Source organism: Chrysemys picta, chromosome 1, assembly GCF_011386835.1.
Source record: "Chrysemys picta bellii isolate R12L10 chromosome 1, ASM1138683v2, whole genome shotgun sequence".
Taxonomy (NCBI): Eukaryota; Metazoa; Chordata; order Testudines; family Emydidae; genus Chrysemys; species Chrysemys picta.
Window position 1 is genome coordinate 103,580,779 of NC_088791.1, and position 25,883 is coordinate 103,606,661.

The following is a 25,883-nucleotide window of genomic DNA, read 5'->3' on the forward strand; positions in this document are numbered from 1 at the left end:
GGTTTCCATTATATATAGGGTTTACAGTTTGGTTCAATGGCTCTCAGCACTCCCACTATACAAATTGTTCCAGCGCCCCTGACTAGTATAATTTTCTTCAAACTTGGCTTGTTGCATGGATGGCAGAGAAATTTAGAAATCAAGCCAAATTCAAAGTTTCTAGCCAAATCTATGCAATAGTTACTTGAATGCAAAATTCTGATTGGAGTATCTGGGTAAAGTACTTTTCCAGTGGTCCGATAAATCAAATACCTGAAACAATTATGCTCAGTCTTCACCTTTGGGCTGAGACCAAGCATAGAATTTGTGAAGGTTGATAAGGAACTGAGAAAGAGGGATAGGACTGCAAGTTAGAACCAGTCTTAATTCTAGCAGATGCAACCTGACGTGCTATAATGAATATATAGATGTCCTCTCTCCCTTGGTGAAGAAAGTCCCTCGGTGTGAATCATCCACCTTTCCTTGCCAATTGAATGGATAAAGGTTACATTTGTCATCTATTACATTTTACTTATGTCTTTTATTATATTCTTATTTTGGAGGGAAGTTCCTTAGTGCAGTGAGTAACCACTTGCTTTGTCTGTGTTTAATAACTGTTCACTGATGCTAGTTCCATACTCTCCACCCCGTTCTCCCTAGTACGGGTCTGATCGGTTTTCTCTTCATGCTGCGTGCCTTGGTAGCAGCAAACTTCAACACCATCTACATTTACACAGCAGAGGTAGGTCCTTCTGAAAGTTCCTCATTAAGCTGCTCTTGCCAGAAGCTGGAAATGGGCGATGGGAATTACCTGTTTTGTTCATTTCCTCTGAAGCACCTAGCATTGGCCACTAATGGAAGACAGGATACTGGGCTAGATGAACCATTGATCTGATCCTGTATGGCTATTCTTATTAAGTGTATTAAATGAATAAAAGCACATTTGCCTATTCTCAGGAATTTTCCCATGTTACTCGGCTGTGGCAAAGTTACTGTAACTATATGATTATCTAGGAGTCTGCTTTACTATCTCTGTACCATTAATAATTCTGTATATCACAATTGTGCTTATAAGAATGCACCTGCAGTGCATAAATATATTAACCTTTTGGTGGTTTAGAATTGTGGGAGTCCATTATTGGATATGGATGTGTCAAAAACCACTAACCTGAGAGCGTTTAACAAAAAGGGACAATGAAGCCCATCCAATGCCTGGAAAATGCTTCTTGAGACTGCTCCCCTCGCCGAAGGAAAGCAGTTGGGGGAATCCTTCTCTTGGAGTGGCTTAGTGAGACTGAAACCCCTCTTGGTCCTTCTACAAACATATTTCTAACCAATAAACTACTCAGCCCCCGCCACGTTATGCTTTAACATATGCCTATGTGCTTTGCTGAAACAGGGCCTAGGCGCGGCAAAAAGCATAATCCTTGGAGTCTTGGCGGTTCTTTTTAGGGTGCTTCTTGTCTAATACATGAGTAAGGATTCAAAGCCCTGGACACTACTTTTCCCTTTCTGCCAGATATGGAGCGTGGCCATGGAAGCATCCCCAATATCTCTGTTCTGCAACCCTGACCTTGAGCAACCACCTCTAAGGCTAAGGGATTAGTTTAGTGTCTGCTCCAGCTTTAATTAGACTAACCCAGTGGTTCTCAACCTATTTACCACTGTGAGCTGCATTCAACACGAATTGTATGGCCCCGAGGATATCACATGGGCTGCAGCTGTGTGCTGATTGGGCTGCAAGCGGCTCATGAGCTGAGAACCACTGGACTAACCTAAACTGATTCAATAGGGGAGAGAGAGAGTTGGGAGCCTTACTGCCCTTTGAAAATCTCCCCCTACAGCTGTCCTTTCTTGTGCAGTGAGCCTCCATGAACCAGTGGCATGCCATAATTCTTTCTGGTACTGAATTAAGCCCTTTGTCTTGCTATAGGTTTACCCTACCACAATACGAGCTCTGGGAATGGGGACAAGTGGTTCACTATGTCGGATTGGAGCTATGGTGGCACCATTTATAGCACAAGTAAGATGCTTTTCCTGTTATCATCCTGGTATGAGGTGGCGGTTGTCAGTGATGGGGAATGGAAAAAAAAAGCCCTAGGCTGGTATTTCTTCAGCTACCTTGGAAGAGCTTTCAGCACTGGCCTTTGTTTTTGTGGGCACAGTTCTGGTTTTTGGTAAACTCTATGCCCAGTGTTGCCCTCAGATGCACCCACAGATCTCCTGGAATTGCATAGGTCCGTGCACACACGTGTACATACTGACCTTTGTTTTTGCCAAGACATTAGGTCTTTGATATTTATGTGGAAACTAGGATTTGATATGTGGTCATAGCCAACAATAGACCCACATCAGTCGTGGCTCATGACTTTGACAGGTGAGAGACAAATCACAAAATGGTTACATTCCCCCAGTGTATAATTTAATAGCTATTAAAAGCTTATCTTATTTATAATGTAGTAGCAGCAGGAGGACTTGGGAGCTGGAGCTGCTACTCGGGCCACAATGGGAGGTGGAGCATGAGGGGGGGCCTGGGAGTGGACAACAGCTGTTGGTATACATGCATAGTTCCCTTGGGGCTGTGGACGCACAGGCCCCAACCCTGCCCCCTGCACCTCTCCTTGAGCCTGGCCTCAACTGCTATCATTCCCCAGCTGTGGCCTCTCCAAGCAGTGGTTACCACAGCAATTCTGATAAAATGACTCTTATGCTCAGTAAATTGTCATGGTAACAAGGCAGCTTCTTGAGGCACCGTTCACTATCCCAACATTTGAGCCTCAGGCAGCACCACGTTTGTCAAACTTTCTAGTGGCGTGTTTTGCTACGTTTGGATTGTGACATTTATAGCAAATCATAATTTGTCCTTAAAGCTGTATATATTTATCAGTTACATAAAAAAGAATATGCAAAATGTATTGTGTAGCTTTTGGGAATTCTTGGGTAGCCTGTGGCTCATGTTCCTGGGTGGCCAAGCTGCTCCTGACCTGTATAAAGCTCTCTGTACAGAATGTAACTGGTTAGCATGTGTTACACTTTTTGGAAGCTGTTAGAATAGCTTGTTTTCTTGGCTATCATTGAATCCTTTAGTCTCTTGTCCATTTCAGGTCTTGATTCCTAACATGCCCCCTGACACTAATCTTGTATTGCAGCATCGAGCTGATGCTTGAATTGTTTGTTTGTAGGTTCTCATGAGTGCTTCGTTCCTCGGGGCCCTGTGCCTTTTCTCAGGCATGTGTGTGGTGTGTGCCATCTCTGCCTTCACTTTGCCCATAGAGACCAAAGGAAGGGCGCTACAGGTGTGTAATAGCTCATTTCTGACACAACTACAGCTTTGTCCACATGAGAAAATGATATTGATTTAACTAAATCAGTTTAGAGGCTCCTAAAATCATCATCATCTCCATATAAAGCATGCAAACCAAAAGAAGTGTCTTTACACACACAGGTTGGACTGCTCTACCTAAACCCTTGTCTCTACTACAAATGCTTTTCCCTTATAGCTATACTGGCATAGCTTGGCTGCCAGAGCACTGTCACCATAGCTCTTGCCAACTGAAGAGGTTTTTCTCTTGGCAGAATACCACCACCCTCCCAAAAAATCCAGTTTCAGACAAGGACTTAAGGTTGTTTGTTTAATCTGCCTCTGTGGTAAAAGGCAGCTCTGTGCAGGCTAGCATACTCTTTAAACCCTGAAATGGTTGGTATTGCAATAATCAAACAAAAACACTCCAATAAATTGCATTACATGTAAGAGAAAAGCTTTGATCTATCTATAATTGACTTGACCTTATCTAATGGTGACCTAGATAAATGGGAGTTTAACTCACTGTTTAATGAGGTGGGCTCTCTTCCTTGAAACTGGACTGCATTCTTGTGAGCTAATATCACAGCTGACGTTTCAATAGACATCCTTTTTGCAGACAAGATCTATGGCCCTGATTCTGCTACCAGTTATACTTTTCACAAAGGATTAGTCCAATGGAGGTTAATTGGAATAATCAACTATGCAAAGTTTAGCCTTTAGTTTCAGCAGGGAGGATGCCAATGCTTATGCCTGTGTAACTTTGATGTTAATAGGAATAATCAAGTATGCAATGGGATTATTTCTGTTTATAAAGTTACTCATGGCTGCAGAATCTGGCCTAATGAATGCATTGCCCCTCACTCTCTGATAGTACGGATGGGGGCCAGATAAGAACCGAGATTGTAAGCACACAATGACATTTAATCCCAAGAGTCAAGTTTTCAGGTGGCAATGTCTACATTGTGCCTTCCAAATCTGCTTTGTAGTGGTGGTGCACTGTAGGCAGCTATATTTCAGGAGTAATTTTAAAAGCCAGCTCAGTGTTATTTGAAAGAGATATAGGCTGAAAATATCCAGCCTCTGCATCAGATTCTAATCTTAGAACAATCTCAGAATAGCGTATGGGTCGTGCAGATACAAGGCAGGATTTTTGGACACACAAAAATGTATCTGAGAGCAAAACCTGCTCCTAGTCCATATGCCCCCATTCTTTGTTTGACTCTGCATTTTTATCTTTCCATTTTTTAGCAAATGAAATGAATGAAGACACTCAAAGTTGGTTCTTGTGGGAGAGAAAGGAACCTTTCAGCAGTTGCTAGAAAGAGGAGGTATAATCACTGTTGAAGAGCATACAAGCTACATGCTATCTACAGGCTGCATTTGGAAAAACTCTTTCCTGTGATTCAATAAATAGATTTCTCCTTCACCCCTGAAGCCTCTTTACTATTCTCAGTATTAGTCCTATGCCATGGGTCCTAGTCCCCTCTTGGATTAACTGGTGTTGGACAAGTTGGGATGGTGGTGTCATACCTGCGTTACAGCTGGACTAATGGTGAGGGTGTTTTTCCTTCAGGCGTGGATTATGGTTTTTGCCATGGCAATGTGGCTCACAGTATGTACATACTAATCAAATACAACAGCCCTTCTTCGAGGAACAAATACCCCCATCACTGAGACTGACACACAAAGGCACGTTTCACCTACCTCACCTTGCCCTCAGAATGAGGCTTTTGGGTGATTGTTCTGGCCCTTACACTGTTCTCAGGACTAGAGTTGGCTGCAATTTTTCCATTAGGAGAGAGAGAAGCTGCCAGCTTCTATCAGCAACCAGGGATACTAGCACAAAGCTAGGTCTCCCCACTTTAAAAAAACAAAACATCTTCCACTAATGGATATTTCTGTAAGACTGGAAATTTGTACAGAAACCACTTAAAACAGCAAATACAAAATAGAGTTCTATACAGAAGTTGGGTGAAGAGGGCAGCTTTTCAGATCAGGCCCCCAGAATCTGCATAACTGTGGTGAGTTTGTATGCTGGATCTCTGAAAACTATAGTGGTTTTTAAAAATTCCAAAATCATTCATCTTTTCGAAAAATTAAAGCTTCCATTGGGCTGCCACAGTCTGTGGTAGACTGAGGCTAATGGACACATTCAGCGTAACAGCAATGCTTTAGAATTATTTTAATCGTCAGTGTGTATGGGAGTATTCCTCTTCCTATGTAAATGCAGTATTTATCAAAGGGATAGGCTAGGGTTCAGTTAATGAAACACTGGGCTCAGGCAGGAGTCTTCATTTCTAATCCTGCCTCTGGCACAGAGCTGCTGACTCCTTGGGAGAGTTACTTCACCTCTTCCCCCCCCTCCCATGGTCCATCTCAAAGTGTGGAGAGGAGACTGACAATTAGGTGTTAGAGATGAGTAAGCTACTGTTACATTGCCAGCCGATACTGGCCCCACTATGGAAATACAATCTTGAGCTGATGCATCATGATATGAGGGAAGTACTCCTTGCCTTAGTAGTACTATTGCACATGCAGAATTTGGGCAGAAATTAATTTTTTTTTGCACAGAATTTTCTTTTCCTCCACAGAGGCTGCTGGACCTGACAGCACAGCTTGCAACTAGAAGACAGTGCCAGGGGAAAGGACTGGGAGCTGGGGGGTTCCCTGCAGCTGCAATTCTCAGAATGCCCTGAGGAAAGGATAGATTAATAGCCCAGCTTCTCTAGTGTGTACCTGTAGAGTGCTGTCTTTGCCTTCCAGCATAACCTCTCTCCTGAGGCAAGTTGTGTTTTGCAGTCACTTGACCAAACGGCAACCACAGGGCAGGGGCCTAGCCACAAACACTAATTGTTTCAATACAGCTGCATATAAGTGTATACATCTAGGACCAAAGAACATACTTACATGATGGGGAACTTAATCCTGGGAAACGGACTCTGAAATGAGCTGGGGTTGGTGATGAATAATCAGCTGAGTATCCATGAACTCTCAGTGCAACACTGTAGCCAAAAGAGCTAATGTGATGCTGGCTACATAAACACGGGAATAGAGAGGCTATTTTACCTCTACATTTAGCATTGGTGCAACCATTGCTGGAATACTATGTCCAATTCTGGTGTATACAATTCAAGAAGGATGTTGACAATTGGAGAGGTTTAAAGAGTCACGTAAATGATTAAAGGGTTAGAAAACAGACTTAAGGAACTCACTCACTACGTAAAATAGATATGACTTAGGGATGACTTCATTACTATATTTGTTCCCCATTCAGAGACTGTAATGGGCTGTTCAGCCCAGCAGAGAAAGGTATAACATACTCTAATAGGAGGACGATGAAGCTAGACAAATGCAGCCTGGGAGTAAGGTGTACATTTTTAACAGTGGGTAATCTATCAAGGGTCATAGTAGATTCTCCATCACTGACCATTTTAAAATCAACATTGGCTGTTTCTCTAAAAGATCTGGACTATGAATTAATTTAAGGAAGTTCTATGACCGGTGTTATACTGGAAGTCTGAACACAATGGTCTCTTCTGGCCTTGAACATTAATAATCTCCTCCCCGCTTCCCCAGTCCATCCTTTGCCCTCCATGGTGGCACCAATTTTCAATGAAATTAACAAGGGCACGAAGGGTGAGTTGACTGATGTACAGTCATGAAACCTCCACGCATCTGAAGAAGTGGGTTTTTTACCCATGCAAGCTTATGTCCCAATAAATCTGTTAGTCTTTAAGGTGCCACCGGACTCCTTGTTGTTTTTGTGGATACAGACTAACACGGCTACCCCTCTGATACTTGTAAATTTAAAATCAGTGATAATTCACTCAAATCAGCCCTCGCCAGACTCCTTTGTGATTGCAGCAGCCCTACACTCCACTCTGGAGAACCAAAAGTAAAAGTAACAAAACAGGCAACTATTACTCTAAAACCTAAACTAATTTTAGGACAGTTTTTCTGTAGGTAATTTCCTAGATTTTTAAAAATAGTTAAATGTTTACTTTTAGCAACCCCCCTCATGTATTAGGAGGGTTTAGAACCCCCAGCAATAGAATACATACTGCTACTACTACTTGGGCTCTAGGGTACCTCAGGTGACAGCAGCAGAAGACTCTTATTCCAGAGGGGAGGTGACCCTGCCTCTGCCCTTTTTCCTTCTCACTTCATCCCTGCTGCATATCAAGAGCCTGCTACAAACTTCCTAATATTTTATAATGAAAAATGGCAGGTAACCTAAGAGAAAGGGGCACTACCAGCCACCCTTCTACTAAGGCAAATACTACTTATCTTGCTATAATGCCCACCTTTAGTCGGTTTCTTCCCCTCACTCCAGAGCAGTGCCACCACGTAGTCATCAATGTTTGTGGCCAGCCTCTAAACTTCTGTGGTAACAACTATCTTGTACACTGGAGCAGCAACCTATCTGTGCTATACAGAACATCACATCTGTTTGCTTACCTGCAGTATTGGTGTAGACAGCTACCATAGTGCTCCACAAATGGGAATAGTTTGGATAAAGCTGCGCTTCTGAAGTTCAGTTTCCACATAAGACCAAGCTGAATTAGGGCTTCTAACTGGCCTGTGGAGCACTCACAGATAGGTGCCTTTGAAAGAAAATTGTACTTAGGTAGGTGGTGCTTTGAAAATAACTGCTTGAGAAGGGAGCATGGGTTGACATATTTCACAAACAGTGCAACAAGAGGGCTAGTGAGGTAAATGGCATGGAGAAGGAGGAGAGCTGAACAACAGTGTCTCATGCTTTCCAACTTGAAGTATTGTTATAGTGATGACTCAATCATCCAGGAGCTATCACCACGACCACCTCTATGAAAGGAATGAGAAATGCAAGACTGCATTCCAAAGATGACATTTTCAGAAGTTCAATAAATTGTCTAACCAACTCTAGGTACAAGTAATCATTCCTTCCTTGCAACTATGCCATTAACTTCCATTAGCACATGTACATTGAATCTGTCTTATCTTGTTTAGAGGACATTTCAGAGACATTTTAGTGCATCTCATTGCAGTAATGCATACTGACCAAGAGAAATCCAACTGCTGGGATGAAAGGAACAACCTTCCTCACCTATAAAAACACCCCAAACAAATCCCTGATTTTTTAAGTAGATTTTAATACAGCCCTCCCTTTACATTTTAAATCACCAGTAACTTCTTTAGGGGGGCAACTACACTTCCATTGTACCAGTCATTCTCCTAGGACAACAAAATTACACCATGTGCTTTCATGGCTTGGGGTTAAGTACAGTACAAAACAAATTATGGCCAGCCACATGCCTTTGGTAAAATTAATGTCTGGTGATAATACATTTTCTTGAAACTGAGAAAGTCACACATTGAATTCATGTAACATTTTAAAGTTTAATTCTGTACAAATTCTTTTCTTTAAATGAATTTGAGCAGCTGTTATTCCAGATCGCTGTTTTAATGACGTTCCACAAGTAGGATGCAAGGACTGAACTTCAGAGAACAGTCTCTCCAAATGCCTTGATCCCTGGTAGATTTCTGTTTTAGGGGAAGGGTATAAAGTCTAGTAAACATCCACAAATGTACAGGTCAAAGTGGTCATGACTTTTCCTCTTGACAACTGACAGTTGATAAATATTTGTCTAGTTTTAAAAAATTCATTCCAGTACATGCGACTCATTCATTTAAGCAACTGGCGCTCCTCTCCTTTGAGGCGTTTTTTCCTGGGCTGTACAAAATCATCATCAGAGTCATCACTAGATTCTGGATTCTCTCTCTCACTCCGACAGTAGGGTTGTATAGGGAATTCTCTCTCCGGATAAAGGGTCTTTAGGAGTTCTTCAAAGTAGGCTTCAAGTTTCATGCCAGCATCAGCCACTTCTGAATCAGGCTGTTGGGTGAGTTTACAATAATCAGTGCATCATAAAATAGTTGGACACTTATAGCACCCAAAGAATCTCAAAGTGCAAACCGCTAAAATCAACTAGCAATAAGACACAGACATCTCTGGGACATGGTTGGCAAACAACCAGCACACAGAACTCTGCAAAAATCAGTGCTAGAGGGGAAATTTTGGCCAAGAACACCACAACTAATTCCTTCTCTTACAAAACTGACATAAAATCTAATGTTCAAGATGGACAGGATCATTGGTTTAAGATCTCCACTGAAAGACCCACTTAAGAGATCATACATGATATAAAGTTTATCCACTTCAGAAATGGAAGGGTTTGGTCAACTGTGCCACTAAGAAGACAGAGTATTTTGTACCAGATGCTTTGACTGCTATGCCATTTTTCTGGCCAGTGGAATTTTTTTCCCGCCTCTCTCACACACACACAGCAGAATATAAAATGTTACTAACATAGATGATTATACCTTAGCACACTAACCAGCCCCAAGGTGTTTCACATCAGCAGCCCTGGCCAGTTTCCTGGTTTAAGCAGAGGCTAATAGCTAAAGCCAGTTCTAGTCAGGTCTTCCCTCCTTCCTGCTCTACATGGGACATTTGTCCCTTCCCCAGAGTTTCACCCCTCACTTCAAATGAGGAATCAGCAGATGGCTAAGAAAGCCAGCAGTGGCCAAGGAGATCTTGGTATAGCAGTCAGAAGCCACAGTGTACTTAAGAGGTTGACTGAAGGGCAGGACAAGGAGGGTGGGGAATGAAAGGCGCATTGAGGGGTCAGGGAAGGGAGGAAGGGCAGTGGGAAGGATATTATTCTGCAGATAGGAGGCAAAAGGCAGTGAGTCTAAGACAGGTGGAGAGAGAGAGATATAAAGAAATATATAACTGTTAGATAAGTGTGCATAATAATCTTTTAAGAAATGAAAAAAGGATTTTTTCTGTTTTCTGTGTGTGTCAAGATGACAGCTCTCAAAACTCTGCTAAAACAACTTTCAAGGTTGTAAAAAATCAGAAAGCTGGTTTGTCTCTTATCTACAGTGGATTCTTGGTTCATGTAGATAACAGGGCAAAGCAAACCAGACAAGGTGTGAGATTTACTAGCCAGGTGAAGATCTTGGACTAGGGAGGATGGATACTAACTAGACAGAACTAGTGAAGTCCAAGGTCACAAGATGAAGATAAGAATAAGACACATGAAAGCAATGAAAAGACAGCTAGATTGAGTAAGGAGTACGGTAGCAATGGTTAAAAAGACAAGAGATACCAATTAGAGTTTTTGAAGGATAAGTAAAAGATGTACTAGAGTTAGGATGGTGCGCATATGAAAGTGTTTAGAATAGAATGTTTACAGATAAGGAATTTTAAATAATTGGTGCCTGTATGATGTTATGAGACAAGGTATAAAGGACATGTGGAGCAATGCAGGACCCCTACCAGATTGGACCAGAATGGCTCTGATGAGAACAGAAACAGATTACCTGTGCCACAGGACTGGGTAACTGATCCCTGCTGTATCCTGCTCTAATCTGCTTTATTTATGCTCTATACTTAGTTAAGGTAGTAATACAGTGTCCTAAAATTTTCTTAAAGTTTTCAACTAATTAAGCTTAAGTAACTGGTGTGGATTGTGCCTTTCACCAAACAGACAGAAGCCATATTAAATCTGCTCCTATCCATTTCCATAGAAGAAATGGTTACTGACTGTAACTGCACTTTGAGATGTGACGCAGATGTGTATTCCAAGTAGGTTTGTGCACATGCTGGAGCCAGAGACTTTTGCCTAGCGGCACCCGTAGAGGAGTGGCACTCATGCTTTGTGCTTGTAGCCCCTCCCTTGGCTATATGAAGCGACAAAGACCAGCCCCCCCTCAGTTCCTTTGCATAGAATGTTCGGGGGAAGACTGATGCAGAGGCGACGGTGGGTAGATTGTGGTATACACGTCTGCATCATATCTAGAAGAACCACAGTTACCGCAAGTAATCGTTTAGTCTTCTTTGAGTAGATGCAGACATGTATTCCAAGTAGATGACTAGCGAACCCCATCTGGAGGGGGGGCTTAGCGTCCACCTGAGCAAGGATTGCAGGACTACTCTTCTGACATTAGTGTCTGCTCTGGAAGAAGCAGTGATAGCATAATGATCTGTCAAAAGTATGCACAGACAACCCTGTGACCACCCTACAAATGTCCAATATTGAAATGTCATTGAAGAATGCCACCAAAGTCGCCTGTGCTCTCGTCAGATGCGCCCAAATCTACTGAGGGGGTGTAACGGATGCTATCTCGTATGCAGTATTGAAGCAAGATATTATCGATCTAGAGATGGTCTGCACAAAGACCGCTTGACCCTTCATATGGTCCGCATATGATATGAACAGGGCAAGGCGAAGCACAAAACTGTTCCGTCTTGTTCAGACAGAAGGCTAGACAGTGTCTAACGTCTAGTGTATGGAGGCATTGCTCTTCTGGGGAGGAATGCAGCTTGGGGAAAAATACAGGCAAATACACTGCCTGGTTCAAGTGAAACTGAGACCAACTTGGATACAAAACTTCAGATATGGCCAAAGCATAATCTTGTTCCTGGAAAACTGTGTGTAAGGAGGACCAGCCATCAGGGCCTGCAACTTTCTCACTTCCTGGCACAGGTAATGGCTATCAAGAATGCAGTTTTCTGGGACACGAGGCAGGAAGCAAGAGGCTTACATGGAGGCCCCCATCTGACCCACTAAAACCATGTTCAGGACCCACAAGGGGCAGGTGGAGTATTCCTTTCAGAAATCTCATCACCATGGCATTGGAGAAAATAATGGACAGGCAAGATGAAATGCAGATATTGCTTCCAAGTACATTCTCAGACAACTGAGTGCTAGGTCCAATTCCTGAAGATGCAAAAGGTACTCCACGATGTCCTAGATGGAAGCCTCTGCCCAGTGGGTCACACGAGCCAAGGACCACACAGAAAACCTCTTCCTCTTTGACAAGTAGGCTGTTCTAGTGGAAGGCTTCCTACTGTTAAGTAGGATCTATTGGACAGCCTCCGAGCAAAACACTTCCTCCTCGTTCAGCCATGCAGGAACCACACCTTGAGGTGCAGGGAGTTGGTCGCTGGATGCGGCCATGGTCCTGTGTGAGCGAGGAGATCAGAGAACCAGTGCTACCTCAGCTACTCTGAGGCAATGAGGACAAGTCTGGCTCAATCTGCCTTGAGTTTGGCCACGACCTAGGGAAGGATGGTGTACAGCGGAGTTGACTTCCAACTGCAGTGGAAAGCATTGGAGAGGGAGCCCGGGCTGAGCCCCTCCAGAGAGCAAAATAGGCAACATTTCTCGTTTTCCTTTGTCACAGAGGTCGATCGTGGGGACGCCCCATGTTGCGAACGCCATCTTAAAGATTTCAGTCTTCAGGGACCACTCATGGCTCAGGGAGAAAACCCAGCTGAGATGATCCATGAGATGGTTCTAGACCCCTGGTAAGTGGATAGCTACTGGGGTGGTATCATCTGATACAGAACAACAACAGGTTGATTGCCTCCAGGCAGAGTGCTCTGTTGTGGGCTCCCCCTTGTTTGTTCACATAGCACATCATGGTAATATTATCTGTGAGTATGTGAACCACTGAATGCCTGATTCGGTCCCAGAAGGCACAACGTGTTGTGGATGGCCCAAAGCTCCAACACGTTGATAGGAAGCAAGGTCTCCTGTTCCAACCACAGACCATGCACCTCCAGTGAGTGCAGATGTGCTCCCCAAACCAGAAGGGATGTGATGGTAACCACTGATTTGGTGGGAGAGGGCCGAGTGAAGGGGACCCGCTGGCACACACTGCATGGGGACTCCCACCAGTGCAAGGACTCCAGGCCTGATGAAAGAAGGTGAACCAACCTGTTTAGCGAATACAGAGCAGGGCTGTAAACTGTCCTGAGCCCCATCTGAAGAGGACAAAGGCGTAACTGGGCAAGATGGACCACTTGGGTGCTGTTGGGGGGGAGGGTCCAGCTCCCTCTTCCCATGTGACCCAATAGGCTCAGGCACACGTGGACTGTTGTTGACAGCTGTGATTGCAAACTGAGGCACAGCTGTAGAATCATCTGGAAGTGGTTGCTCAGCAGGAACGCCCTCGACTTCGTGGAATCTAACAGGGCCCCAGTGAACTCTATTTGCTGAGTGGGGGCCAAAGTTGACTTTATGATGTTTAGAATGAGTTCCAAACAGTCAAGGAAGTGTAGCGTGGTGTCAACTTGGGCAAGAACCTCCTCTCTGGAGCCTGCAGTAACCAATCATCGAGGTAAGGGAAGATATGGATTTCCTTCCTCCTCAGATATGCCATGACTACCACCATGCATTTGGTGAAGATTCAGGGGGCAGAAGAGAGGCCAAATGGGAGAATCATGTATTGAAAGTGGCAGTCTCTTACCATGAAGCAAAGATACTTCCTGTGACTCGGTAGAATGGCCACGTGGAAGTAGGTGTCTTGAAGAACCAGAGCAGCAAGCAAGCCATTTTGAGACAAAGAAGGGAGGATAGCTATATACAACAAACTAGGCTAAGATATAAACTTGTGAGGTTGTGAAGCAATAACTGCATAGAGCTCCAACTCCAGCAAATGGGCAGTATGAAGGAACCAAGTGGGTTTGGGGCGCTGCCACCTCATGTATCCAGGGGAGGAGCTACAGGCAGGAATGCCACTCCTCTATGGGTACTGCTAGGGAAAAGGCTCTGGAGCGTGGGGCACGCACACACCTAATTAGAATACACATCAGCATCTACTCAGAGAAGAATTAAAGCATATTTAATCCTGATATAATAACAATTAAACCAAACTGTTTGCTACTGCTTTCTTTCCAGTCTTCCTTCTATGGAACTGTCTCTACTACATACTAATCTAATACAAAAGTAATTTCAAGTGAAATCTATAACTTCATTGAATAAGTCTCATAACCAAAGCAAGATTAATTCACAAAGTTGTTATATCATTTGCATCAAGAAATTCTACCACCTGTCACAAATTCTGCTTTCTTGGAAATATGTAAGCTTGTAAAACTATATGGTTTTACTTTTCTGACCTCATTAAACTCAGCACAATTTTGGAAAATCAGTCTGAAATCAGCCACAAAATCTTCTGGTTTCATATACAGTGGATGGTTCACTTGCAGTCTTTTTTTGATTGTTGACAAGTCCATAGGCTTCTTTATTATTTTGTAGTATTCAGGCACCTAAAAGAAAAAAAAATCACCAATCAGATATTTCACACTCTCTCACACACACACACACACACACACACACACACACAGATTTTTAATCATAATCTCCAGGCAAAACACTATTCAATTTAACTCTTAAAGTACAGTTCTAAGAGGTAAACATACTGCCTTCTTACTTGAGACAGGCTCCCTGTGAGTAGTGAGAGACAACTCTGCTTACCTTTATGATACAATAAAGGATGTATTTGGATTTATTTCTACACCACTAAGGCCTGGCCTGCACTACAGAGGTTAGGTTGACATAAGACAGCTTACGTCGACCTAGCTGTGTAAGTGTCTATACTACAATTTTCCTCCCGCTGATTTAACTTGCCCGCTATGCTGACCTAATAACTCCACCTCAGAGCTGTAGTGCTAAGGTCGATGTAGTTAGGTCGATGCAGTGTCTGTGCTTGCTTACATTGCCCGTTGCTGCCTTTCACAGCCCATTGGCACCCCACAATGCCCCACCTGAGTTGGTGCAAGTGCTTCTGGTGAGGACAAGCACCGCCAACGGAAGGAGCATAGTGTGGACACAAAGAACGGATGTAATTACCATGGTGGCTGTAGGTCAAGCGAACTTAAGTCGATTTAATTTTGTAGTACAGACATGCCTTAAGTGTTCTCCACACTACATTAAATGAAAATGGCAAGACTAGTTAAAGATGCATTTGAGGTATAAACAGCTATATATTTAAATGCTAGTACCAATACATGATTTAAACTATTACTTCAATCCTTTCACCTGTGAAGCCAGGCTATTGTCATAATACAGTGGTGCCCAAACTTCTCCTGTTCTCCCCCCACCCTTACCAGTAATGGAATCTGTCTGCGCCCCCCTCCATTACTGCACAGTTGGCTCAGCAGAGTAGCTTGGGCTGAAGGCAGAGCTGGGGGCAGAACTGGGGCTGGGGGAGGAGCTGGGGCTAGATGGGGAGCTGGGCTGGAGATGGAGGGGGAATGAGGGTGGAGCTGGGCTGTTGGTGGAGCTGGGCTCAGGGAGGAGTGGAGATGGGGAAGAGTGGGGCTGGGTGGTGGAGCTCGTTCCTCACCCCATCACCCGTGGGGGATGGCTTAGGCCCCGCCAATGCGCACCCCCGAATGTTCCTCTGTGCCCCTCAACAGGGTGCACCCCACAGTTTGGGGACAACTGTCTTCATATATGGAGTCCAACTATACATGCTATTTACAAATTTAAGATAGCTTTTCTGAAACTCAACCTGCTCAGGCAAGAACTAAAGTGCACTCAAGGTGGGTGGAGTGATTTCCCTGCTATCCAATAGAATAGAATCTGTATTTCAAGTTCTGATGGTTCACAAGATATTGGACCTAAAAACCTGTGACTGATCTAGGTTCAATATTGTAAGGACTCTGCCTCAGGAGGAAGAGCAAATATTTTTGAGGCAGAGATTTTTTTGAATTTTTTAATACAGTAACTGATAGAAAGCAGATCAAAGTGTTGGAATGTTAGAAGCAGTCTGGAGTGAAATCAGTGGGCAAAATGCAGGTGAGGCTCTCAAAAATAAAGAAATGTAATATATCTTATCTCTATTGCCATGTATGCAGGGCACATTTTTGTTTAAAAGAATGAGTTTTCAAAACTATTTTTTAAAGAGAAAATTTCTCGGTTTAAATACTCATTAATATGTACAGTAATATTTTACATCTTTATGTATCTCTTCATCTCCTCCTTTTTAAATATTGATTTTAAAAAAATCGGAAATTTAACTCCAAAAATGTGTCATTGTTTCAACATCTCCACAATAAAAGGGGCAGTTTTCTTTCACTTAGATCTGCCATTTTACAGATACATCAGTGCTTAGATATAACAGCAATAGGCACCACCAATGAACTGGAGATAGACAGCTGTAGTTTTACAACAGAGGAAGTACAGCACAATATTTGACTAGATGAAAAGTGGTTCATGTAACTTCACTTTAAAAAAAGTTAACTTGCCTTACAGCAACATGAAGTGTTCCAAAGATGTATTTCCTTTGTCAAACTGAAATAAACTATCAGAATAGCAGCTTCCTGTGTGTGTTAATTAAACATATGATACTTTAAAAAGAGGATAGAGGGTATTTAAGGCACAAAGGGGCAAATTTTAAAAGATGTAATTTTGTATGCTCCTGCCTGGCTCCCATGCACAAAAAATGAGCAAAGCTTGACCTGCATGTCAACAGGAGATGTGAATAAAATTCTGTCTTTAAAAATTTAGACTTTAATTTGTGTGCAATTTTTCTCTCTCTGCAATTAGATGCAACAATTAGAACATATAATTTATTTCACATTCCAGATTCTTATTTATGAACCAGAAGCCATTTTTTTCTCCCCACCCACCAACAATCTAGGCAGATCTGTGAAGAATTTTAAGATGTAGTCCAAGTTGTGGAATTAAAGTATGCTACTGACATTACAGAAATAGAGACTTCCCTTAAGGCTCGACTACACTTACAGCAGTGCAGCTGTAGCATTTAGTGAAGACTACCTACGCTGATGGGAGAGCTTCTCCTATTGGTGTAGGTACTCCATCTTCCCGCTAGGTGGTAGTTATGTCAATGGTAGCCGCCTTCCTGTCCACATAGAGCGGTCTACACTGGGGATTAGGTCGGTATAACTATGTCACTCAGCACACTCCTGAATGACTTAGTAATACTGACATACATTGGTAGTGTAGACTAAGCCTCTCCTTCCATTTTGAGTTCACACAAGTAAGAGCTAGTCTACACTGGCTACGGTAAAGCGCTGCTGTGGCAACACTTTAACGTGCCTTGTATGGTCAATGAGGGGCAACCACCTCAATGAGGGGCACAGCTCCCAGCGCTGGAGCACTGTTTACACTGGCGCTTTACAGCAGTGCAACTTGCTGTGCTCAGGGGGTGTTCTTTCACACCCCAAGCGAGAAAGTTGCAGTGCTGTTAATTGCCAGTGTAAACAAGCCCTAAATGCTTCATTGCTGTTAAATGTAAATAGCACCATTCTTTTTGTGCAATTCAATGATGTGCCAACCACTATTCATTTCAAAAGAATGCTGCAACACTCAAGATGAAGTGGAAAAACCAGAAGTTAAGGGTTAAGTCATGTTTCATGCATAAGACACACGATTTTAAGATGTAGTGTACACTTTATAGTAAAAGTTTGTTAATTGACAGCAATTGGGAAATAAGTCTCACCTTAATCTCTGCTCGGATTCAATGAGCATGGAAATTCCATGCATCTAGTATCAACCTTTTACCTCTATCCTACATTTAGACATTTGTTACATTAAATATCTGGAGTAGATTACTCTTCTGATGATGGATTTGTTACTGGGAACAGTAACGCCCACAGAAGTGCTGGTGCCAAGTGCTCGGACTCTTTGATAAGGCAAAAATGACAATGTACATACTGTAGGAGGAACTGGATCTTGAAAAGCCAGGCTCATTTCATGGCAGTAGAGGTACAGCAGTAGCCTCTCACATTTCTGTATATAGGGAAAGACAGAATGCCTGTGTATTAGAGAATGGCTGCGATTTTACCCTTAATAGTTTATTATGCTAAAAAATTCAGGCAGACGTTTACTACTTCCCCAGCACCAAAAAACATCACACATTTGAAAATATCAGACATTCAGAGAAAGCAAGTTAATCATCATTACCAAGAAGCCTAATTCTGTTTTTTTCCACATAGTGCCACCCAAGAGAATGCCCCCCTGGCCGCAGTTCTACCTAGTGCTCCCCTCTCCCTCCCTCCCGCCCCCCCTCAGGCTCGGGCCAAATTATGACCTCAGTAACACTTTACTTTCAATGTATACACAGGTGTTACTAACTGGATTTTAGTCAACAATTCTGTTGATGAACCATAAGGAGACAACCAATTTAGCTCACACTTTCTCAGCTGTGTTATGCAGAAGTCAACAGCAAAACATTTTGTCACTGAAGCTCGCAGAACCATTAACACACTGCATCTATAGTAAGATAACATTTTTACTGTCTTTTTCAGTGTCAAGCCACCTGTTAAGCATGGCACAGTAGAGAGTTTGTGATCTAGACTTCAGTTCAAAAGCTTTTTGCTTTGCTTAAGGGGATAATTTTGAATGAGGCTTGCTCAAAAGAGGGTATGTCTATGATGAACAAAAACAACAACAAAAAACAAACAAACCAACCAACCACCACAACACCGAGCCTTAGAGCCCAGGTCAACTGACTCAGGCTTGTGCTGTGGAGCTAGAAGTAGCAGTGTAGACATTCCCACTTGGACTAAAGCCCAGGCTCTAGAGCCTATATAAAGTGAGAGTGTCTGGTGCTGCAAAGACTGCAGGGTAAGAAGCACACCTCAGACCTAGTTCTCCTTATGGTAGGAGCCTCCACTTTATACCTATAGACTAAGCTAGAGTGCAAAAAGGGCCCAAAATTAAATAAAAATTACTAAACTAATCTACTAATACTGGGTAAAATACAAAAACCAAGAGGCTCTGGGAAACAATTTTTCCAGAACATTGGGTCAAAGAGACTGAGCCCAGGTTTCTGTTCTGCACACAGTTGGAAGAAACAGAGGTGGCTGACGTACCCCACCACCTTTTATAGCTTCACCTCTAAGCCCTGGTCTACACTGGGGGGGAGGTGGGGGGGAAGGGATCGATCTAAGATATGCAACTTCATCTATGAGAATAGCGTAGCTGAAGTCGACGCATCTTAGATTGACTTACTTCGTGTCCTCGCGGCGCGGGATCGATGGCCGCCGCTCCCCCCGTCGACTCCGCTTCCGCCTCTCGCCCTGGTGGAGTTCCGGAGTCGACGGGGAGGGCGTTCGGGAATCGATCCGGTGGGTAGTGAAGATGTACCCTAATATTCAGAGCCACAAAGGGAGAACACAACACAACACACAGGCCCTGCTCCAGAGGCTTCTACTAGTCCAACTACGACACCAGGGCATCTCTCAATATTGGGGATATGCAGCGGCCCACCAGAAAAAATAATATTTAAGACTTCATAGTGCTCTATGAATGAAAAACAGCCTTCAGAATAGGCCTGTTCCAGGTGGGGGAAACAGAGGCAAAGATATTTAACATCTTACTCAAGACAACCAAAGAGCACTTGGTGATTCTTGGCTTCCAGTCTTGGGCAAGTTCTCAGAGCTTATTTAGAAATCCTCCAGTGAACTCTTATTACTACCACCAAATATATAAAAAGCAGCATTTATTAAACAACCGTACAAGCAGACTGGTTGAACGAACAATGTATCCTCACCCGTCGATCTATTGGTGCCAATCCCATATAACCTTCTAGTTTTCTTTTTTCAGAGCTCTGATTGGGATCATCACAATCATATTCTACTTCCGGCTTGGACAAGTCCCGACAGAATGTGCAAATCCACTCTCCTCTAAACAAGGGGGAAAACAGATGCATTACTCTGGGCACCTGATCAAGTTACATGGTCTTGAATAGAGGGTTTCCAAATACTTTTGGACAAGTTGTTCATTTCTATTTTCTTTTTGCCCTGTGTCAATTTTTTTGCACCACCAAAAGGAGGGATAAGGATAGTAAAGGGACATCTCTTTGGAAGAAAAACTCACTCATTCCTGGATTTAATTTTTTGGAATAGTTTTACATTAAAAATAGCATCTATTTCCACTAGTTTTGAAACCATTCCTATGGGTTTACAAATTAAATTCAAATTTTAATAGTAGGTGCAGTTGCTGGTTAGGAGGCAATCTGAAGAAAAACATATAAGAGGAAATGAGAAAAACAATTAAAATTTAGGGATGAAAAATGGAACAGTATAGGCAGAGTGCAAAACAAGTTCAGAAATACCATGAAAATAGAGCAACGGAGAGGTTGGGACCTGTGGGAAGTATATTTTCTCATTAGAAGTTAGCCTGTAGGCTAGTTTTTCTATTCTTAACAAAATAACGTCTCAGCTTTTTTTTTTTTTGTAATCTCAGTTATTCTTGGGGGGAAACTCTAAATTGCAGGAGAATAATGGTTCACAAACTACTTTTGCTAACTGCCCTTCTCCCCCTTATCATTAATGATGCCCTCAAATCCTTGAGCAAACCTAATGCATGTGGTTTAGTAAAATTCTTTACAGAGACACCTGAATCTTCATGAATAACCACAATACAGCTGAATTGTATTGACTTGCTTACAAGAATGAATAAAGACAGAATTCAGCTACGATTGATTATGAAAAGTACAGTATTAACATGCATGTGTTGTACCACATATCTGATCTAATAATATAAACATGACCTTTGGCATTGGGGTTAGTTTCAGGAGCAAGTTAAAATTACTTTTGACAGTGAAAACTGTTAAAGCCTACAGCAGAACTACAAGTCCTCCGTAAGACAGACACACATTCTATTAGGATAATTAAAAGTTTTCTAGTTTCTCCTAGGCTAGCCTGAACCAAGCATTTTGAGATCTGTGAAGGGTCCTGGCCAGAGTGTCTGGTTAGCCACGCTGGAAAAGAGACTTTGTGAACAAGACAGTCTAATTTGTTAAATAAGGTTTTAGCCTTAAAAGCATATGTTTACCTTCATTTGCTTGCAACCCTTCTACTTTTATTCCTTACACTGGGTATCACTTAACCCTATGGTCTTTTGTTAAATACACTTGTTTTACTTTTACTATAAGCCAATTTAGCGCTCTGTTTGAAGGGAAGGGTGTGTTAACCCCAGTTAAGCTATCTGCCTGCAGTACACTGTCTCTTTAAAGGAGCAACAAACTTAACAACTTCTCTAAGTATTCAGTGAGAGGGCGACAATGTAGGGCAGTGGCTCTCAACGTATTTACGATTGTGGGCCATATACGTGACCCACAATGTATTATGTGGCCTGCATCCAATACTACTCATATGGCCCTAAGGATGTCACATGGGCCACAGCTGTGTGTTGACTAAGCTGCAAGTGGCCCACGGGCTGCAAGTTGAGAACCACTGCTGTAGGGAGACATCTCTGGGCAAGTTGGGGTTCACTCTCTTACCCACAAGGCAAGGTTTAGACAGCAGAGTCCTGAAGAGTTTGCTGGCAAGGCAGAGAAGCTTGTGTGTCAGGGAGCTGTCACACAGCTTACCAGCAGCAAAACTCACTTGGTGAGGCTAAGATGGGTAACACAGTAACTCACAATTCTTTTTGCGGATACAGACTAACACGGCTGCTACTCTGAAACCTCACAATTCTCTGAATCCTAGCAGCTTTTCACACATATTTAGCCATGAAAAGAGTACATTAGGGACTTGGTATGACAGCAGTTTTGGTGGAGTGAAGAGAACAGATATCAGGTGGAAAGCGATTCAAGATGGAGTACAAGGAGAGCAATTCAAGGCAATGGCTGTAACAGCATGTTCAGAGTGAAGGGCTGCAAGTAGAAGAGGCAGATGGAGTCCAGGGCAACTATTTTGAAGGGAATGGGCCAGAAGACAGTAAGGAGCAAAAGGGGTGAAAGGGGGACTGAGGGAAGGTTGACAGGTGGGATGGGGCTGAGGGGCAGGTTAAGAGATGGAGTTAAAGGGTGAAATCTCAGTATCTGTGATGGTGCTGCTCAGAGTTAAGAATACTGGCCACTAGTATTACTATGGACTTTACAGATTTGAGCACCACTTAGAAACTTATTTGTTTGCTCTTTGCCCCACTGAATAAGCTCAGCAAAAGCCACAGCCAAAGAAAAGTTGAAACTTTAGGAAGGTATTTCTGAAATGTTCAGAAAACCCAATAACTGTACAATGTGACATGAAAACAGTGATATTTTCCTTTACACGTTTAACTAATAAAAAACAGTTTGCTATCCATCATATTCATACAGTCTTTGCTTATGCACTGAGGAAACAAAATTGTAGAAAGCTTTTATGGTAAGCAAAATAACAGCGCTGTATTTAAAGGAAGACAGCCCCATGGTTTGGAGATTCAAAAGGCACACAGTCGATGTGCATAGACTAAGTACAGTACTTGAATATAATTGGTATTTCAAAGCTTGATGTGCTACTAGCAATTGTTCTCCTCAAAGCATGTAAGCAGAGCTGAACAGTGTAAGAAACTGTAAACTAAACCAGTATTTAACATTTATATGAAATCATTGAACACTGACCATCTTATGGTAAACATAGCTGTATCCTTGTTCAATATTAGCTTAAGTCTTTTATCCAGTGCTCCTATACCAGAGTGTCACAAAATGTCATTTTTACTTTGGCAAAGTAGCTGACACGGTAGTAAGCTTTAGAAATACTAAGGATAAGTATCTATTTTCAAACAACATTTATACGTAATAGAAACATGGATTTTTAACCTTCTGATGGTTCCAACTGGGCTGAGCAAATTGCATAGTTGCCTTCCCACAAACCAATCAAGGCCTATAAAGATTAGTCTTCTTTCTTCTCAGCACTGACTGAGGTAGTTTTTAAAATATTATCAGCAGACAGCAAGCACTGTGCCCTATGCTGACATGGCTCCTGTTTAATACTATCAGTAGAGCTTTTTCTTTAAAAGAATTTTAAAAAACGGTTTCTGTTGTCCTTAAAGGATTCTGTTTAGAATGGTGATTCTTTGGCCCAATTTTGTGGCTACAGATATTAGATGGCCCAGATATAAGCGATCTTTCCAAGAAACTGCAGCATTTTACAATAGCTTTTGCAGCAGCAATAATAGTTCAGGTTACACAACTCAAATTTAGTTAAATCCTGGATTTCACCAACTCAACTTTCTTAGGGCTTGTTTACACACACACAGCGCTGTGGGGTGCAGCTGCACTGATGCAGCGGCACCGCTGAAGTGTGTCTGGTGAAGATGCTGTATGCCAATAGGAAAGAGCTCTGTCATCGGCATAATAAAACCACCTCTGTGAGAGAAGGTAGCTATGTTGGCGGGAGAAGCTCTCCCATCAACATAGTGCTGTCCACACCGATGCTTATGTTGGTGTAACTTGCGTTGCTCAGGGAGGTGGTTTAATCACCTCCCTGAGCGACATGAATTATGCCAACATAAGCTGTAGTATAGAGATAGCCTTAGAGTTGTCTTTTGGGGCAGAAACTCCTGTACTTGGCCTCACAACCCAAAAGTGATTTCTTTTGAGCAAAGTTTGGACAAAATTCATTTGGTCATTTTTACCTTGGAAAGTTCATTAGTGAAGGGACGTGACAAGAAAGGTGGAACACTTTAGGGCATTTCTCACAACACAGGAGCTCTCCTCCATTCTGACACACTGCACACCAGTCCTCATTGGGGTCATCCTCTTTTCTGCTGTCTCCAATGTGAGGGGTACCCATCCATGCTGTCGTCCCACTGGATGTGTTCTCCTGAAGTATCCCTGGTCGGTCACCTGTGCTATCTGGAGCATCTGTTCTTAAGACTGTTTTGTCAGAAGTGGTATTATGACGGCTATCCAATAGCAGAGAGGTGAGTATGCTTCTTGAAAAGTTGGTCTGTAGGAAAACGCAAAGATATATCTAGATGCCAGGCTGTCAGGTATAATTATCAACACAAACACATTGAAAATAAACACATTACTATTTCATGTGTATTGTTAGTCATGCTCCTTAGAACCTCTACACAGGAGTTATCACTGTTATGGCTTCAGCCAATTTAATACAGCAAACTAGTATAACAGTACCCAAGTAGGTTAGCTCTGACATTTAAGAAACGGCTTCCAATAGAAAAATATAATAATCTTCCAGTAGCAAATAGGTCTAGCACTCCTAAAGTTGAGCATATGCATTAGTAATAGCAAAATCTCCAAACACCATGTGAAAGAACTTACAGTATTTATACGCTTCCCCCCCATCTCCCAAGTCCCCGCAGACTATGGCAGTCTGATAATGTCAGTTATTCAGTCATCCCAGTTTACTAAGAAATATAACCTGGTTTGGAATCTCACTTCATCCCTTAAAAAACAAAAACAAAAAACCCCAAAACACACCCACTAATACATGAGGTACTTCCCTTAAAGTTAACACCTACGAGTAATGCTCTATCAGAATATTTGTAATTTATTCTATTTCCAATAAATGCAAAACACCCTCCCCATAACCCAAACTCAGAAGAGATTCTTTATTATTGTTATTACATTCCGAGGCCGGGATTCTTCATCTGTTTCTTGCTTCACTATAACAATTGGGAAATCATAGTTCTCATGGGATGTACCAGACTCCTGTTTAATTCTGATTGGCTCCAACATGACAACAGGGACTCTGTGTGTAGAATCAGCTCCTGGTGGCCTGCTGGAGGAGCCAGAGCTACAGAGGATGAGAAGAGGCAGAAAGAAGAAAAATGAAGAACAGTGAGTTGTTGGACGTCATCTGCACCATTCAAGAGAGCACAGTGCTTTCAGAAAAATCATACCTCTTGTAGTGATTAAGAATCACGTCCCTGGAATACTACAGTATTTTCCATTCTCTACATTTTGAGGCTACAGCATTACCCACCATAGAACAAAATCTGAGATTTAGAGTTCATACCTTTCTTCAGGATTTTTAAAATAGGATAATAAAAGGGCGTGGGGACGGAGAATGATCTAATCCAAGGACTGCAGAACTGCTCAGAGTTTTATTTTCTATAGGTCAGAAGCTTGGAATACAGCATTTTTTTTTTTGTTTTGGTCCCACGGTGAATGCACTTATCTCATTAAACTCCACCCAATACAAATTTTAACAAAACCTTAAAAATAGCAGTATTTTGGGAAGTTTTTGAAAGGAGAACAGTTACATTTTTGGAGAAATGTAAGTGTCATTCCAGCAATGTCCACTCAAACACCACACACTGGACTATATCCAGTCAGGGGAAGCACATCTATGTAGGACTTTCCTAGTAGAGCAGCAGGTGACTTTATGTGATGGTCCTTCCCTCAGAATCAGGTTCCATGTCACTGCTTTTGTGCATAATCATAACAAAAAGAGAAAGGACAGCTTAACCTTAAGTTACGATGGAATTTCAATTTAATTCAAAACATAGGAGACTGCACCCAAAAGGAGAGGTTACTTACTGTATACAGTAACTGGAATTCTTTGAGATGTTTTGTCACTATGGATGCTCCACACAAGGATGTGCATGAGCCCATGCACTCATGATCAGAAATTTTTCACTTAGCAATGGCCACGGGTCTGCACCTGGGCTGTATGCCTCCTCGTGCCCCAGTATGACAGCCTATAGGGAGGAGCGGACCCATGCTACTCCAGTTCCTTCTCCACTTTTGAGCATGGTAGGACTCCAATGCAGAGGGGAAAGGAGAGTGGATGATGGAGCACCCATAGGGACCTAGCACCTTGAAGAATTCCAGGTCCTGCCCAAAATAAGTAAACTTTCCTTCTTTGAGTTATTGTCCCTATGGGTGCTCCACGTGAAGAGACTCCCAAGCAGTACCTCAGTATGGAAGAGAGGCTGTTAAGGAGGTGGATTCAGTACAGTGTAGAACAGCTTCAAAGGCCATGTTAACTCTGGAGGCAGATACTAAAGCATATTGTATTATTTAGATAGAATATATGGACCAAAAGTGTTAACATAACCCA

At 42.5% G+C, this 25,883-nt stretch overlaps 2 protein-coding genes across 11 annotated transcripts in view; one reads left to right on the plus strand and one right to left on the minus strand.

The window, feature by feature from the left end:
• Positions 1–4,709, plus strand: part of SVOPL (SVOP like) — a 30,522-nt gene extending 25,813 nt beyond the window's left edge. For all 3 annotated transcript variants that reach the window (XM_042851658.2, XM_065581912.1, XM_024107782.3), the window contains 4 exons: positions 640–721; positions 1,913–2,002; positions 3,162–3,275; positions 4,532–4,709. In XM_042851658.2, coding sequence (XP_042707592.2) covers positions 640–721; positions 1,913–2,002; positions 3,162–3,275; positions 4,532–4,543 — 298 coding nt within the window. In that variant the 3' untranslated portion in view covers positions 4,544–4,709. The remainder of the gene's footprint in view (positions 1–639; positions 722–1,912; positions 2,003–3,161; positions 3,276–4,531) is intronic.
• Positions 4,710–8,395: 3,686 nt separating this feature from the next.
• Positions 8,396–25,883, minus strand: part of TRIM24 (tripartite motif containing 24) — a 138,223-nt gene continuing 120,735 nt past the window's right edge. For 5 of the 8 annotated variants that reach the window (XM_065581852.1, XM_065581845.1, XM_042851647.2 and 2 more), the window contains 6 exons: positions 24,446–24,614; positions 23,491–23,804; positions 19,640–19,772; positions 17,800–17,874; positions 14,235–14,384; positions 8,396–9,158 (listed from right to left, as the gene is read on the minus strand). In XM_065581852.1, coding sequence (XP_065437924.1) covers positions 8,949–9,158; positions 14,235–14,384; positions 17,800–17,874; positions 19,640–19,772; positions 23,491–23,804; positions 24,446–24,614 — 1,051 coding nt within the window. In that variant the 3' untranslated portion in view covers positions 8,396–8,948. Of the gene's footprint in view, positions 9,159–14,234; positions 14,385–17,584; positions 17,875–19,639; positions 19,773–23,490; positions 23,805–24,445; positions 24,615–25,883 lie in introns of all 8 variants that reach the window. The other 3 variants (XR_010597938.1, XR_010597937.1, XR_010597936.1) reach the window with 1 other exon arrangement.